This window comes from Rhinolophus sinicus, chromosome 16, assembly GCF_057876585.1.
Source record: "Rhinolophus sinicus isolate RSI-liver-muscle chromosome 16, RSI-T2T, whole genome shotgun sequence".
NCBI lineage: Eukaryota > Metazoa > Chordata > Mammalia > Chiroptera > Rhinolophidae > Rhinolophus > Rhinolophus sinicus.
The window spans coordinates 121,613,040-121,630,969 of NC_142516.1; the positions used below are offsets into that span (position 1 = coordinate 121,613,040).

At 35.4% G+C, this 17,930-nt stretch overlaps 1 protein-coding gene across 1 annotated transcript in view; it reads left to right on the forward strand.

The window, feature by feature from the left end:
• The window catches only part of MSR1 (macrophage scavenger receptor 1), a 73,013-nt gene that overhangs the window by 24,895 nt on the left and 30,188 nt on the right, over positions 1–17,930 (forward strand). The window contains exons 6-7 of the mRNA XM_019738014.3: positions 4,811–4,891; positions 14,098–14,187. Of these exons, the coding sequence (XP_019593573.2) occupies positions 4,811–4,891; positions 14,098–14,187 (171 nt within the window). The remainder of the gene's footprint in view (positions 1–4,810; positions 4,892–14,097; positions 14,188–17,930) is intronic.

The window sequence follows — 17,930 nt, forward strand, 5'->3', positions numbered from 1 at the left end:
AATGCAGGAAAATAAGAAGCACAAAATTCAGATTAATATTTATCTCTGAAAAGGAAGTAGATGAATGAAATCTGGGAGCACCTAGGTATATACCTATTTTTTGGGTTGCAATGTTTCAGGGGTATTCTCTTTATTATTATGTCTTATAGTTTACTTATATAGAACACATTGCATGTATTCTTTAATCATTACAGTAAAACAGATGATAAAGAAACATTGAATTAACCAGTTTTCCCTCCAACAGTTAGACAACTCCACTTTGTATTTCAAATAAATATCCAAAACTTTACAAATCCAAAACCAAACCCTTGATTCTTGAGCACCCCACCCCCATTCAATCCATTTTAATAATTGTTTATTAAACTATAACCCAACTGAGAAATATTGTATAAATTAATGAGTGCTTTATCATTTGTGGGTTGTAGAATCAGGATCATTACTTTGTGTTCCTTGTATTTATATTAACACTTGTTAAATAATTATGAAGATAAAACAGATAAAGCTATTTTAATACAGTTCTCAAGTAATTATAATAATTACTCTAGAGGACTAAATTGTGAAGTGGTGACGTAGAATTTGGTGGGGAGTGGGGGATAACATGATTTAAAGAAACAAAGTTGGTGAACATTGAGGAAGGAAGTTAAGGGATATAAAATATAATATGGCTCAGCGGTGATAAGAGATAACATGTTTATTTGGGAAATTTTTAATATTTTTTCTAGTATCTGAAAGCACCAAAAAAAAAAAAAAAAAAGATATGTTAATTTCTGTGGTAAAGAAAAAGAATAAATGATTGATGGAATTTGCATTTGAAGATTTCTGTGCTTAATTATTGGGATTAAAAAATAGATTGTGTTTTTAACCACTATAAAGGAAGAACTCATCTCAGGAATAATGGAAGAACAGATGCCAAAAATAAAGTCAATTAAGTTTGGAATAGTATAGCCTAGGATGTGAGGAAAGAAGAGTTCTAGGTCTGCTTTCACCCATTGTCTCTGACCCTCTATAAGTATGCTTTACTAAGCAATCTTTAAGGCATCTGCCAGATTAAATTTATCTAAGTCAGTGAGCATGGAAACTGGAAGAAAAAGAAAGAAAAAAAAAGGAGCAGATTTAAGCATAAATACCCTAGAAGATTTGGCAGGTTTTTTAAGGATCTATATATGAGGCAAAATTGAGAAAAAAGTGAAAAAAAAAGTATATATATATATATATATATATATATATATATATGATCATAATAAATAAGACATTGAGCATAGCCCTGTAAAATTAAGCAGATATTATTAGTTCTATGTTATCTCAAGATTTTAAATAATATAATATGCCTGGGTTTGCTTTTCCAGTAAACTGGATAATTTTGATCTATGATATTTATGATTACTAAGTATTCTAAATCATTGTATTTCTTGGGGCTATGTAGAAATATTTTTTAAAAATCATGGGGCGAGAACTAAATAGTGGATTTTGTATGTGTGTTTTATAGAGGGAGTTGTTCATGGAAAATTTTTGCTATAGCATCGAATGAATTATTCCTGTAACTTTGCAGTTTGAAGTTATTAAAGTTGAAGGGAAAATAGTATGAATTCATATGGCTTCTTGAACTAGAGCAAATCATACATTTTGGCCAATGTTAATCTAGTTTCTTTTGACATACGTATGTTAGCAACGGAGCTGACAGGTAGCAGTAGGTGCATTTATTGATGCACAGAGGTGGTTATTAATGTGGTTATGGAGCAATATTTTGAGAGGCTAAATCATAACTTGGAACAAAGAAGGTGACTACAATAGACTCTAAGTGTCCTGACTTAAAGTTCGTCCTTCTTTTTTCCATAGCATAGCAGAATAGATTGCTACATTTCTTTACAGTTGATGGATATGTGTGTGTATATATATATATATACATATATATATATATATATATATATATATATATATATACATACATATATATATACATATATATATATATATATATATATATATATATATATATATATACACACACACACACACACTGAAGGAAATCTGAGAGTGGAATAGACAAAATACTTTCAGACCAGATTAAAAAAAAAAGAAGAAAACTCTAGAATCATTCAATTGCAAGATGATGAGCATATGAGCTACAGTAGGGATGGAGAGGAAGCAGTTTTGGAAGGTAGCATGATAACACTGTTTACAATGTTCTCAAACGTTCTAGGCAAGAAACTAATAGAAGAGTGGTTTCTGATCTGTATACTTCCATCCCCTGTCAAAATATCTAAAAGACACTAAAAACACGTATTGAGATACTTCCCACATTTTGCTATAGGCAGTAAGAGAGATATAACAGTGAATAAAAATAAAATATAACGTAATAGCTGAGATTAATGTTAGATGAAGAATAAAATAATGATGAAAATGTAACATCCAACACATCTAGTTAGAACTCTTTAAGGAAAAACTTTACCTCATTTTCTGACTCTGGGATTCAGATACCTGGTCTCAGTATTTTTTTATATAAAAATAGAGGGGGATTTTTAAACTCAGAATTTTATAAAATCACAGATGTATTTGTTATGATTGAACTAATGCTCCAACATTAGAACTGTATACAGTTACTATACATGCTTACATGCCAAATAACTAAAAGGCTAGTTAGTGATTATGAAAGAGTTTTGTTTTTTACTTACTAAAGACGTGGTGAAAACTCTTGATCTCAAATGCTAGGAGCCTAGATCTAGTCAGTGTGTCCCTTGTTTCTTGTCTCACACATTCTAGGTTTTCTGGAATGTCTGTCTTGCTTTAGAGTCCTAATTACTAAATCAAAGTCTTCGCTGGTCTATATTTTAACAAAACACCATTTTTGGGTACTGTGAATTTGCTTCCCTTCAATTTCCTCAGCAAAATTCAGGTTGCAAATTGAGTTCCTCTGTCCTGCTTGCACCCTCTTTCACCACTGTGTAGAGAATGAACTGCTGCTGTGTTCATGGTTGTGGAAGTTAAACTCCCTTTGTTGGGAAGAACTACATTCTGCATGGAATAAGAGATGCATACAGATTCCCACTGATATAGAACCGTGGCATTTCTTGTGTAACAGCTAAATATATGTCACCGACATTAAGCTATAGCAAATTTGCTGTTTAATTACTTAATGTCTGATAGTCTGCAGTTTGTGTGATGATTATGTGAAAAAAAGTATGCAACAAAAATATACACATACACACCCAAAAATAACAGGAAATAAATGTTACTGATTATTCTCTTATGATGATAGAATTATAAATGATATTTTTTCTCATATCTTTTCTAGGCTTTTATATTTCCTATAACTAGAGCTGTTTTTATAATGAAAATGAAATAAAACATTACTGTTTAATATTACATATGAAGAGAAAGGGACAATGTACATTGAGAAGAAAAATGATATCTTACAATTTGAGTAACCAGGACAGAAAGGTTTTAAAAACCAGCTTGAATCCTTAAAAAATGTCACAGATTAGGAAAAAAAAAAAAAAGGAGAAAAGCAGGGATAAGGACTTTAAAAGAAACAAAGAAAATAGGTAGAATATACTTATTCCTGAGATAATCTTTATTTATGTGGCCCCCTCATAGAATTTTCAGGTGTTACAGCTCCCACCTGATTAAAATTTGTAAACAAGTGCTCTCTAACCAGGGATGGTAAATATACTTGTGTATTGTCCTTGGGCTATGTTTGTGGCTGAACCACAGCAATTGAAAACTGCCTCTTTTAAAACATTGCTATTTGATTATTCTATGATGCATCCAGGTTTGTTTCTTTCGTTTACAGCAGAAAAGAAAATTGCTAAGTGTTTTGCTTTAAATGAAGGGAGTAATACTTGGCCTGTGCACTCTGTATAGAAGGGGGAATACTAGCAGAATTACCTTTAAGTTCTAAAGACACGCTCAGTGCCATCATTCTAAAGAAGTGATCACCATCTATTTGTTTTCTTGATCACAGGAAATTCAAATTACTAAATTAGTGTTTATCCAACTCAGAACTCAGGGAGACCTGACAAACTGTGAGGACAAGTAGTCAAACTTTTCCCTGTAAGCCCTCTCTAATAGATAGATTTTATAATATCTATAACTATCTAGGGATTTATTAATATTTTACTTGAAAAAATATTCCTTTACTTATTATCACCTGCCTGCCTTTACCCACATCTCTCCCACTTATCCAGAATTTTCTTTCTTCTCATTCTACCCAATCTTCAAAGTACCCTTCAAATCCCACTCCCTCAATGAAGTCTTTTCTGCCATTGCTACTCGTGCCTGCTCTGCATCTCGCTAACAAATATATGTAGGTCTGCTACTTTCAACTAGATGGTTTTTGGTTGTCTACTACGCATACTTTTGTTTCCCTTGACAGTATCACACGTGACTTATGATTTTTATACATGTATAAGGATTTTTATACACCCTTACACATTTTTCACACAGCGTCTAACTCAATCTAGTGACATCTACCTGGTGTGTACACAATACTAATGTGGGTTTGTGCCATCATTGACTCATATCTCTTCTCTGCCCCCAGGTTCTGGGAACCGAGAAAAGTGCTAGGCACACATAAATATTTATACGTAATTAGGTTGTCTGGTTTAGGGCTATCACAGCTTTATCAGTATAAGGTATTTCAAGGTATGCCTCTATTCAGAAAGGTCAATCTTATGTATTCTGTGTTATTTTGTAACAACAACAACAAAAAAGACTTTGGATTTACTTATATAACTGCCTTAACAAATAACTAATCCATTTTACCCCTGCTTTAAAAGTATGGTTAGTAATTGTAATTTATTTATTTTTAAAGGTCCTCCTGGACGTCCAGGTGAAAAAGGAGACAGAGGTCTCCCTGGAGCAGATGGTCCACAAGGCATTCCAGGTCCAATAGGTATGGTAGTAGGAAGTACTTAATCATATACTACACGGTTAGGTAATATACACCCAGGTATGTGTGTAGGGGGAAAGAGCTATGTGATTTGTTCCGTGTGTGTGTGTGTGTGTGTGTGTGTGTGTGTGTGTGTATGTGTAGGGGATGTTACCTGTTCCAGCAGCCTAATTACTATAATGTGCTGAGTGACAAGCATTGACTCGGGGTTTCTGAAGACAGTTAAATGCTTTATCCAGAGTACCACATGGGGTTGTTCCTAAATCTGCGGAGTGCCATCTATATCAGGGGTTGCAAACAGTATAAGGCAGACCTAGCTTTAGGAGAATATAAAGGAGAACATAAAAATCATCTTCACGCTGAATGTATTTGCAAGCTATCTGGTTTTTAAGATACAAAAATAATACATTAATATGAGTCAGAGGCAAATTGGATTATATTCCTTTTATTGTCCTTACGTGGAATATATCTGCATAAACCTGTGAAACCTGACGGTAAATATTGATTAGAACACAGTTGACTTTTACCTTTGCTGTCAACTCTTCTCTGTTTTCCACTTAGAGCAAAATTGTTTCAAATTATTTTCCTCTGTGTTGTAATCTTGAAAGCAATATTTTGAAAGAAGATTAATAGAAGACAGAAAAGGAGAAAGAGCATGAACTTTCTTTGCTCTCTAGAAAGTAAAGAAGACAATAACAATAACATGACTGTCATGTGATTTTTGGCTAGAAATCAAGTACCCCACCCACTTTTTGAAAGAGGGGAGTATATTGCATGGTCTAATTAGAACTAGAATGGTTTCTGCTGACAAAAAAATGTCTAAATACCATGAACTTCTTATTATTTTTCTGTATTTTGATTATATAAAAGATTCTTTTTTCTGATCAATAATGTCTTGATTAGCCCAGGTTACATCAGAAAAACAATTTTTAAAAATGAAAAGCATGAATTTTGTACCTGCCTGACCTTTACATCATTGTGCTTAAAAAGCCAATGTGCAAAGTTTACATTAATTTTTTAAAATTATTTTAAAGAAAAAAATACTGGGGGTGCCAAAAGAATGTATACAAGTGGACACTTTGGTCAGTGTTGCTCATGCAGTGGTTCGCCATAATCAGAAGTGTCTGGACATCGATGGTAACCACTTTGAGCACCTCTTGTAATTGCAGAAGTCAAACGTGACTTGATTTATCTTTTGTTATCAGTATATGTTGAATATTACAATTTTAATAGTTTTTTTCCCCTTTCTTAAAATGTGTATACTTTTTTTTTTTGGCACCCCCTGTGTATCTATCAAGTGGATAGTTTAGTATGTATACCTTTGAAAATACAACCAGGTAAGATCCCTTATTCATAAAAGTCGTTATAGTTCACTAGCATTCAGCAGAACTTGTTAATACTGCTTCAATGTCCTAAGCAGGTGAGGTAACCAGTATTATATCAGCTGCCAGAGCTGCTATTGTCGAAGGTCTGTCAGCTCCTGCATTACAAACTGCGGTTGTCAAAGCTTTATAATTGAGACATAGCAATTCGGACTGGGCTAAAACTTGCCCTACAAAGCCTCATCTTGGGAGCATCTTTTGCAGCTATTTCTGAACTATGGATGTATGGAATAAAAAGAGGTTTTGAAAATGTTTAGCTTTTGTTAATACCCTAAACAGATGCCATTGCAAAGCTGCTTTGATTCCTGTAGTGAGGGGTTAGTGTGTTGCTGTTGGAACCGCTCATTTACACAAATAGGCATTATCTAGGCCCTCATAAAAATATTTCATTTGTAGGGGTGACAAATTGACTCTTCGGATTATTAGGTCATTATTTGGTTTGGTGTACAGCAGTGAAAGTATTCAAGTTATGTACGAGGCATCTCTCCTAATGGATTCTTCCATACTCAATTACTGCATTCTGTTTTGTTCTCTGCCAGGTTCCCTAATTGCCCCATATTAGGTACTAAAATCAGGAAGTTAAGAATACATGATGGGCTGAGATGATAATTCTACTTTCTGATTTGAGCAAGTACATTAAAACCTTATCTATACACCCAATTGAACCCATTCAGCTCAGCTTGACAAAGTCAAAGTCATCTGGACTCACAACCATGATGTGAAAATTTGAGAAACTTAAGTGTTTATACTAGTGGTCTTAAATAATCAACACTATTACTATTCTTACCCATGTACTGGGTGAATATTATGTTAAAATATGCTTTATCTCAAAATAACATAATAGAAATTGATTTCAGAGTATCATTTCCTTGGAAGTATGCCCCAAAGAATGACCTATTACCTTTTATTTGAAAGAATGTTTATTGAGCACCTTCCATGTGCTTGGTGCTCCACAAGGCCCTCTGGATCCTGTGCATAGAAACACAGAGTTTCTACTTTCACAGAACTTACAGTATGATGAGTAATTATATAAGGGTGACGAATGTCATGATCAAGGATTCTTGATCTCATCTGCAATCCTTTGGGGCCCACACTTAGGGTCATTCTGTCATGACAGCAGTGCTTTGAAGAAAGAACAACTCCTTAGCTTCTAAAAAAACCTTTTTGTAGGCCATTTAATGGGCTGTTTCTGCCCAGGGGGATCACAGCATAGCCTGGTCTGTAGGCACATAAGGGATACCATCATAAGATGCCTGGAGAGGGAATGAAAGTCTCCTCTGCTTGCAACTTTTTGTCATCAACCAGTGCAGTTTACTTTCCTTACACAGCCTGACTTTTCCACCACAGGAATTACGCCTCTGGGGGAAAAATAAAATCCATCATAACTGTGGATATTGGAGGACAGGAGCCATATTTTATTAGTCTTTATATTCATGTATGTCTTTACCCCATCCCACCCCTCCTTCCAGTCTGGCCTAGAAAAGCCTCTCCCCATGCTTCACGAAGGACAGTGCAGGCTAAAATACACATTTGAGTAAGGAATGTTGTGCTAATGAGTCCAACAATGTCACCGCTAACTATGTACATATCATTAAATAAAAGTAAATTTAGCAGCCTTCACAAAAGTCTGGTGAAAGTAATGATTGTATTACTATGAAGAAGGGGGAGGAAAAGAGCTAATAAAAAGCATTTATCATATAGCGGTCACTGTTCCTGTGTTTTAAATTTATTAGCTCTTTTAATCATCACATCAAACGTAGGATATAGGGAGAAACATGATACCATTTTATGGATGCACAGGGAGGTTAAATGACTTACCTAAGATCAGTCAGCAGCTGGTAAGTGGCAGAGCTGGACATGTTTGCAGAGCCCGTGCTCTTATCCAGTCTCCTAGTTCAAGAAAGAAGCCTGAACAGAGAGCTCAGGATATGTGAATAACTATCAGACCAGCCTTACATAAACGACTGGATCTCTCTGGTCTTCTGTGCCTGCTTCTATGAAATGACAGATTTGGATTGGATGAGGTGTAAGGCCCCTTGGAACTTTAACATCCCATAGCTGAGATTATGTATAAAATGTACTTGTGTGGCCTGTGGATTAGAAGCTGGTGCCAGAGCCTTTCCCTTTGCCACAGGTTATTGAAGAAAATTACCTAATTGCCACCTGAAAGCCTCAGAGAATCAGATCTCTTGGAATAAAATTCAATAGTGGTGCTTATATTTAGGGGTCATGTTTTCAAACATAATTAAAAAAGCAACTCACATAACTCTACAGGCTATTTGGAGTCTGCTTAAATATCTCCCGTAATAGAGGTCTAACAATTGAGTCATTTCTATCAAAGTATCATATGTACTTCACTTACCGATTCATTTTTCACCTATTGAATATGTCACATAATCCTTGGTTGAACAGCTATATTCCGAGTGTCATTATAATATACTCAATGAGCCACCATTGGAGAGGCTCTTTCTGATACCCAGGGCATTCTCTATTGCATTTCTTCGTTTTGCTAAAAATTTTAATTTCCAAAATTATCTTCTTTATTTGTGTGTTAACTTTCTTACCATCTGTCTCCACACTGGAAGATCTATTTGGATAACAATCTATGTAACTCCAAGAATGTGCAGGGACTGGAACAACATGTGTACTCTCTATACTTTTGTTGAATGAATGGAGAAAATGGTAAAAATGGGAGTCACCAGTGAATGGCACTCTATAAAAGTGGAGAATGCTTTAAGATAAATAAATAAGAGGGTTTAGAGTGAATATTTTTATTTGTAAATTTGAATAACTGCAAGTGCAAAGGTCTGACTCCCTTGCTTGGATAATGAAGAAAGGTATAAATATTCACCTATCAGAGTGTTTTGAGAACTGATGTGAGGTCCTTTGCAGGCTGTGAAGTCCACCCAATGTATAATACAAAGTGTGTGTGTGTGTGTGTGTGTGTGTGTGTGTGTGTGTGTGTGTAATATATACATATATGTGTATATGTACAATATATCAATATATATACAAAGTAGTATATATTGAGTAATTAAATGAAGATACCCTGACTTTACTAATATTTTTAAACATAATTTTTTATTTTATTGTTTTGGATATCTGCTTAATTTCTGTTGGAATCAAAGTTTTACACTAGGTTGAAAAATATTTCTTAACCATTTAGAATTATATACTTCTTAAACTAGATATTTCTTAGAGAACATTTAGCCCAAATTTCTGTGTCTATATGAATGAACCTCAAGAAAATATTTTCTAAATGAATTAAACATGTATAAGCCCTGTCTCCTGGAACTTGTAAACCAATGGCAATATGTTAAAGATTGACATTGACGAAAGATGTAAAACCAATTTTTCATAATGTGTTTCAGAAGGAGTTAACTGAAAATTAGATTAATAAGATTCCTGTGAATTGATAATGACACCTAAAAAAAGATTGTTACGATAATTTATCTCAAACTGCCAGACTCCAGAATGAACTATTTTATTCCACAGGAAAATAGCATTTGTTTTTATATGTAGTTTTCATCGTTACCACAGTGATTTAGAGTAAAAAAAAACAGCTGCTTTCATTTAAGTATGTAAAACCCTGGTTTTGTATATTTATATAATATATACCCATAAATTAATCTTTGTATACTTTACACACACATGCATGCACACACAGACACACACACACATGTGCACACACCACATGTATACATGAGAGATAAGTAATATATTCCAGAACTAAGATCACAATTTTTCTTAAGATTTTTATTAAAATATAGTTAACATACAGCATTGTATTAGTTTAAGGTGTACATTGTAGTTGTTCCACATTTACATATCTAAAGAAGTGATCACCATAAATCCAGTGACTATCAGACACCATACTATGCTATCACAATATTACACAATATTATTGACTATGTTTCCTATGCTGTACATTACATCCCCATAGCTTATTGGTTTTATACATGGAAATTTGAACCTCTTATTTCACTTTACCTTCCCCCCCTTTGTAATTTTTTAATTACAGTTGACATTCAGTATTATTTTATATTAATTTCAGGAGTACAGCATAGTGATTAGACGTTTATGTAATTTATATAATTTAAGAAGTGATCCCTCTGACTAGTACCTACCTTGCACTATACATAGTTATTAATATATTATTGACTGTATTCCCTATGCTTCACTTTACATCACCATGAATATTTTGTAACTACCAATTTGTACTTCTTGATGATCTCACCTTTTTCACCCACTCCCAACCCTCTCCCACCTAGCAGCTTCAAAATATTCTCTGTGTCTATGAGGTTGTTTCCATTTTGTTTATTTTGTTCCTTAGATTCCACTTATAAGTGAAATCATATGACATTTGATTTTCTCTGCCTGACTTACTACACTCAGCACACTACTCTCTCTATGTCTATGTTGTGGCAGATGGCAAGATTTCATTCTTTTTTTATATTTTGTTGTATATATGTACCCTCATCTTCATTCATCCATTCAGGGACAGGATGCCTTCGTATCTTGTCTATTCTAAATAATGCTGCAATCAACATATATATGCATATGTCACTTCGATGTAGCTTTTTGGGTTTCTTCAGATAAATACCTAGAAGTGGGATTACAAGGTCCTTCTTTGTCTCTTGTTATAGCCTTTATTTTAAAGTCTATTTTATCTGGTATAAGTATTGCTACCCCAGATTTTTTTTTTCTTTTTCTTCCCCTCCATTTTCATGAAATTTGTTTTTTCATCCCTTTACTTTCAATCTCTGTGGGTTTTCAGATATGAAGTGAGTCTCTTGTAGGCAGCATCTATTTAGGTGTTTTTTTATCCATTCAGTCACCCTATGTCTTTTTATTGGAGCATATCATCCATGTACATTTAAAGTAATAGTTGATAAATATGTAGTTATTGCAATTTTATTATTCATATTTTTTCTTTTCTCTCTCTCTCTCTCTCTCTCTCTCTCTCTCTCTCTCTCTCTCTCTCTCTCTCTCTCTCTCTCTTTTATCTTAAAGAAGAAGTCCTTCTAACATTCCTTGTAATATTGGTTTGGTGGTGATGAACTCCTTTAGCTTTCTCTTGTCTGGGAATTTTATCTGTCCTTAGATTTTAAATGACAGCTTTTTGGGGTAGAGCAATCTTGGTTGTAAGTCCTTGATTTTTATCATTTTGAACATTTCCTGCCAATTCCTTCTGCTCTGCAAATTTTCAGTTGAGAAAACAGCTGGGAGCTCTATGGGAGCTCCCTTGTAGGTAACTAACTGCATTTCTCTTGCTGTTTTAAGATTCTCTCTTTGCCTTTAACTTTTGGCATTTTAATTATGATGTGTCTTGGTGTGGGCCTCTCTGGGTTCATCTTCTATGGGACTCTCTGTGCTTTGTGAGTTTGAATATCCATTTTCTTTACAAGGTTAGGGAAGTTTCCATCATTATTTCTTCAAATAATTTTTCATTTCCTTGCTCTCTCGCTCTCTCCTTCTGGTACTTCTATGATGCAAATGTTGTTATGCTTGATCTTATCCCAGAGACCCCTTAAACTGTCTTCATTCGGGAGGGATTCTTTTTTCTTTTTGCTGTTCTGATTGGGTGTTTTCTTTTACCTTATCTTCTAAATCACTGATTTGATCCTCTGCTTCATCTAATCTACTGTTGATTCCTTCTAGTGCATTCTTCGTTTCTGACTGGTTCTTTTTTTCTGTTTTTCTATCTCAATTTTTATGTTTCCTATCTCTTTGTTGAAATTCTCCATGGGATCATTGAATATCCTTATAACCACTGTTTTGAACTCTGCATCTAGTAGCTTGCTTGTCTCCATTTTGTTTAGTTCTTTTTCTGGAGATTTGTTCAATTATTTGGGATGTGTTTCTTTGTATCCCCATTTGGCTGCCACCCTGTGTTTGTTTCTGTGTATTGGGTAGGGCTGATATGTCTCCCAGTCTTAGTAGAGTGGCCTTATATGGTAGGTGTCCTGTGGGGCCCAGTGGCAGTCTCCATAGTCACCAGAGCCAGATGCTCCAGGTGTGTCCCTTGTATGGATTGTGTGTGACCTCCTGTTGTAGTTGAGCTTTGATGCTGTTTGTACTTCAGTGGAAGGGACTGACCCTTAGTCTGATTGGTTGTGAGCACTGGCTGTGACTACAGTGGAGGAGATATTGTGCAAGGGTTGACCCTACTGAGCCAGATTTGCTTTAGCAGGGCTCTGGTGCCTGCCCAGTCTGCCCTTTGGGTGTGTAGTCCTTAGAGGCAGCCGAATGATGCTCCAGTTCAATCCAATGCTGGACACTGGGTGTGCCAGCCCCAGGACCTCCTGGGGGAGGATCAACTGCACATCAAGTTCAACCACAGCCTGTGTCCTGCCTGGGGCCACCTGGAATGAGCCACAAAGCAATCCACAACTGGCCACTGTCTGTGTTGTGTTTGGAGGTGCCTCAAGAGACTAAGCCACAAACCAAGGCCAGCTGCCACTAGTGCCTGGCGTAGGACTGCTTAGCCAGAGGTACAAGACATGCCAAAGCCAGATACTGCTTGTTTGGATTTTGTGAACCTTTGAGAGATTTTAGCAAAGTCTTCAGCCTGAGGCAAGGCAGGCAGTTTGTATGGAAAAGCCATTGGATGTGTCTTGGGTGTGCCTGAAAGCTGGGTGGGATGGGGTCTCAGGAAATCACCATGGCAAGGAGAACAGTGTTAGCCAGGTTGATGGAGACTCAGATATGGTGCCATCTGCATCTCCATGCCAGGATGGGGGAGGGCTCAACAAAGAAACAATGGCTTCTTCCAGCTCCTCCCTCTGGGAGAAATCTACCCCTCCAGCCCTCACCTTGAGCCAGACAACTCATGTTCCTGGCACCTTTCGAATTGCTGCCCCAGCACTGAAGCTCAGAGTGAGTGACTTCATCAGTGAATAAGTCCATGCGAAGGCCCTTTAGGAGAAGTGCCTGGGACGACAGCCACTCTAGTCTTAGTCAGCCACATCTCCACTGGTTTTCACAACCAGAAGTTGTGAGCACTTTTCTCCTCAGTACTGAATCCCTGGAGTGGGGAGCCTGGTATGGGGCTGTGACACCTCACTTCTTCAAGGGTTGGGGGACCTCTGCAGCTGAGATATCCCTTCTGATTTTCAATGATCACAAATGGGTGTGAGACCAGCCTATTCCACATCTCTGCCCCTCCTACCAGTCTCTAGGTGGCTTCTTCTGTATGTCCTTAGTTGCAGGGCTTCAGTTCAGGTAGCTTTCAGGCGATCTTCAATAATGTTTGTTCTGTAGTTAAGGTGTAAGTTTGATGTGGTCATGAAAGGAGGAGAGCATAGCATTTATCTACTTTGCCATCTTGACTGGAACTCCTCAGGATCCCAATTTTAAAAATAAATACTTTGATACTTCAAATTACTTGAGCTGTGCTTCTTCTGGGACAAATCTTAAGAATTCAATTTTCAGCTCATACTTTTCAAAGTTATCATTTCAGCTACAGCAAAATTCTGCCATTTAAGGATTCCTGATTAGATGACATAAGTTAAACCACCAACATTTTTTTCTGATATTTTACTTGTAATAACAATATTATTTATTGGAAAACTACAATGGAGTAGATACACTAATGTTTCTGCTTACTGTTTTATCTATCAATGGCATATATGAAATTTTAGGAAAGATATTATTCCTCCATTTGGAGACTCACCTATTTCCTATTCATTAATTAAATTAGAGTTTTCATTATACTCTCAAGTCTATACAAAAAATGAATTATTACCAATGTGTGTTTTTGTTTTTGTTTTGTTTTTTGTTTTGTTTTTTGTTTTTTGTTTTTTGTTTTTTTTATTAACCATGCAGGCCCTCCAGGTCCTAAAGGTGATCGGGGAGCGATTGGCTTTCCTGGAAGTCGAGGATTATCAGGACCACCGGGGAGGACTGGGAGGCCAGGTATGATGATAATGTATATTTTCTTTATAGAATATGTAAAATAAATTCCAGATCACAGATATTTTTTCAACTTCTTAGGTAACAAAAGCAATGCTCATCATAATATGAATAATAGCACTCACATGTAGTTTATTTTGTGGTCTGAAACATTTTGAAACTGATTATCATCCACCTGAGGAAAGTTTCTATGCCCCAAAGGAAAATAGTTTAAAAAACAACAACAGAGGATTTATAAACTTCACACCACCATAAATCACCATGAAGAATCGTATCTATCCTAGAACAATGAGAGTGGAAAGACTGGCAAAGAAAAACAAACAAGCAAAGTATACATAAACCCACAACACTCTGTTAAGTCACAATTAGCAAACTACGGAAATCCTATCCTACACAAGATAAAACTGCCTGCTGTTATATAGTAATACTTAATCAATATTATTCAAGCCCTTTACTATTTGCATATATGATGACATTATTTCTACATCTTATGCCAATAGCCTAAGCTTAAATTGTGAACTTTTCGTAGAACTTCTAGAATTAAGCAGGTATTTTTTCCTAATGTCCAAGTAAATTATAACCAAGATAATAGGGTCTTTACCATTGAGGGTTTTATGTGTTTGTTTGTTTGTTTGTTTATTTTTGTTTTTGTTTTTGAATAGAAGGTGTTTTTTAGAATAGTTTTCGGTTTATAGAAAAAATGCACAGAAAATACAAAGTTCCCATATACTACCTATCCACAAACAATTACCCTTAGTATTAAGTCTTGCATTAGTGTGGTATATTTGTTACAGTTGATGAACCAATATTGATACATTATTATTAACTAAAGTCCACAATTTACATTAGAGTTCACTCTTGATATTGTACATTCTGTGGGTTTTGACAAATGCATAAGAACATGTATCCACCATAGAGTATCATATAGATTAGTTTCACTGCCCTAAACAACCTCTGTGGTCTGTCTACCTACTCATTTCCACCCCCCTTCTCTCCTCAACCCCTGGTAACCATTAATCTTTTTGCTATCTCCATAGTGTGCCTTTTTCAGAATGTCATATAATTGGAGTAATACTACATGCAATCTTTTCATACTGGCTTATTTCATTTGGCAATTTAAGTGAATTCATTTAAGGTCCTGCATTTCTTTTTGTTGCCCAATAGCTCATTTCTTTTTAATGTTCAGTATATTCTATTGCATGCTTGTACTACCACGTATTTATCCATTCACCTGTTGGAGGACATATTGGTCACTTCCAAGTTTTGGCAATCATGAATAAAGCTGTTTTAAGCATTCATATGCACTTTTTTGTGCGGTCTTGAGTTTACCTCAGAAGTGTGATTGCTGGATTGCATAGTAAACCTCTGTTTAGTTTTGTAAGAAACTTCCAAACTGTCTTCCAAAGTGGCTGTACCACTTTGCATTCCCACCAAAAATGAACGAGAATTCTTATTGTTCCACCTCCTCACCAGCATTTGGTATTGTCAGTGTTTTAGATTTAGTAAAAGTTCTAATAGGTGTGTTGAGGTGTTTTTAGTAGTATCAGTATTTATGGACTGTGTCAATGACAATTAGGCTTGGAGAAAAATGAGCTGGCCACAAATAAGCAACCTACACTCAGTGTCCACCGGAGACCTGATTATCTGAAGTGAATAACTGAATGGTGTATTTATGTACAATCTTTAAAACCATCCAGCTTTCATCCAGTATTTTGTGCAACATGACAAGAAGTGTTTGTTAATTTGTCTGAAATTATCTGCATCACTCAGGAATTACTCTATGGGCAATTTGTGTTCAGTAGATAAATATATTTAAAAATCTTGAACTTGACAAAATTGCAAATCTACTTATAGATTCCAAGATAATTCAAAACAATTTTGTGAAGTGAGAAACATATTTTATTCATATTCTAAGTTTAAAATGGTCTGTTAGTCTACTCTCTATCTCAAATAGCTAGTCATTTATTATCCCTGGCAAAACCATGGTGAGATTTTGTTTGGGACTCTTTCTGTTGCAGTCTCTTTGTAACTTCCTGTTTACATTAAATCATAAGGATTAATTTTATAAATGAATATCACTATAAACTATAAGTAAAATAGAGTTATCATTTGTCTTTCCAGAAAGTTAAAGGGGCAGAAATTCCAAGAATATTAAGATGGCCTCATTTTTTCTTGCAACAGTCTATTTCATACAATTTTTTTCTTTAAGTGGTCAGAGAAGAAGTTAGGAATAATCACTAGAAGACATATGTAACTATAGCACAACTTACCTGATTTAATGAGAAATAACTTACCTCATTAACTGAGTGCCTATGATGTCTTATACACTGTACTTGGAGGTGGGGATACAAGAGAAGCTAGTTCCCCACACATGAAGAATTGTCTTCAAGAAATTTTCTCACAATGACCTACCCCTCTTGTAAAGTTTGGTTAAAAAAAGATGATTCTGTAAAACTTACGTGAAGTATCGAAGGTTGTTCATTTTGGAAGATTAAACATTTGTCAAAATGGTCTGACCTTGAATTTCATGGTGGTGCATAGTTATTCTGTATATAATGTTTTCTGTGCCCTCTTGGGAAATACAGGGATAGCATGATACACATTCTATTTTGCAGAGATAGTATAGCACATGTTTGAATCCTATATCTGTATTCTACTTTTCCGCTTAGCCTCTCTGCGCCTCAGTTTTCTTACCTAAAAAACAGAGCTAATAAGAAGACCCACATTTTAGAATTTCTGTAAAAATCAAATGAATCGATACCTTGAAGTGCTTCAAACAGTTTCTGTCACAAAGCAAGCTGTATATACATGCTGGTCATTAGCAGTAGCTTATACAAGTTTTAAGTATTTTTCTACTCTCGCACTCTTAGAGTTCAACAAATGCCCACTAGTCAAAGTACTTGAGAGAGCATTCATTCATTCATTCACCCAGTCAGCACAATTTTATGAGGGCTCACTGTGTTTTGGAGATATATATAGCACAGCCACAGACCTCAAGGATCAGGTGACAGAAAAAAATGCAGAAGCAATTAGCTATAATGCAATGCGGTGAGTAATAAACATTTAGGATGCAGGACAAAATGTTATGGGAGTAGAGAATAAAGAGTGATTAATTTAGTACAGCAAGACGTGTTACACAGGAAATCGTGTTAGTGCTGGCTTGAAATAGAATTTCTTTAGAATTTCTTTAGGGTTCTCTAACTTTAGCAGGCGTCAGAATCACCTGTAGGGTCTCTTGAAACAACTTACTGGTCTCTATCCCCAGAGTTTCTGATTCAAGAGGTCGGTGATTGCACTCCCAAAAATTCATTCAGAGCCCAGGTCTTGGGATACACCACTTTAAGGAAATGAAAAACAAGATAGATTACGTGTAATGGGAATTAAAAAAAAAAAAAAAAAAAAAAAAGTTTAGACTGAGGTGGAAGACACCAGGCTTCCTGGGGGAGAGAGGAAGGCACACAGTCAAAGGAAGAGAAAATAAAAACAATGAATAAACCCAAACCATGTTGCTTACACCTCAGTGAAAGGAAAATGGGACATTTAATGCCCTTCTATACAATTTGCGATAATGTGTATAAAGGACCTACACAGAACAGTCCCAGCTTTAGAATATACCTTTTAAAATTATGTAATAATATGTAATGTAACCATAGTTATAATCATCAACATTATTATTATATTTGAATTTCTGTGGGTTGTTATAAGTTGATATTCTAGGTTACCTTTTGATGCTCTGTTTCCATTTA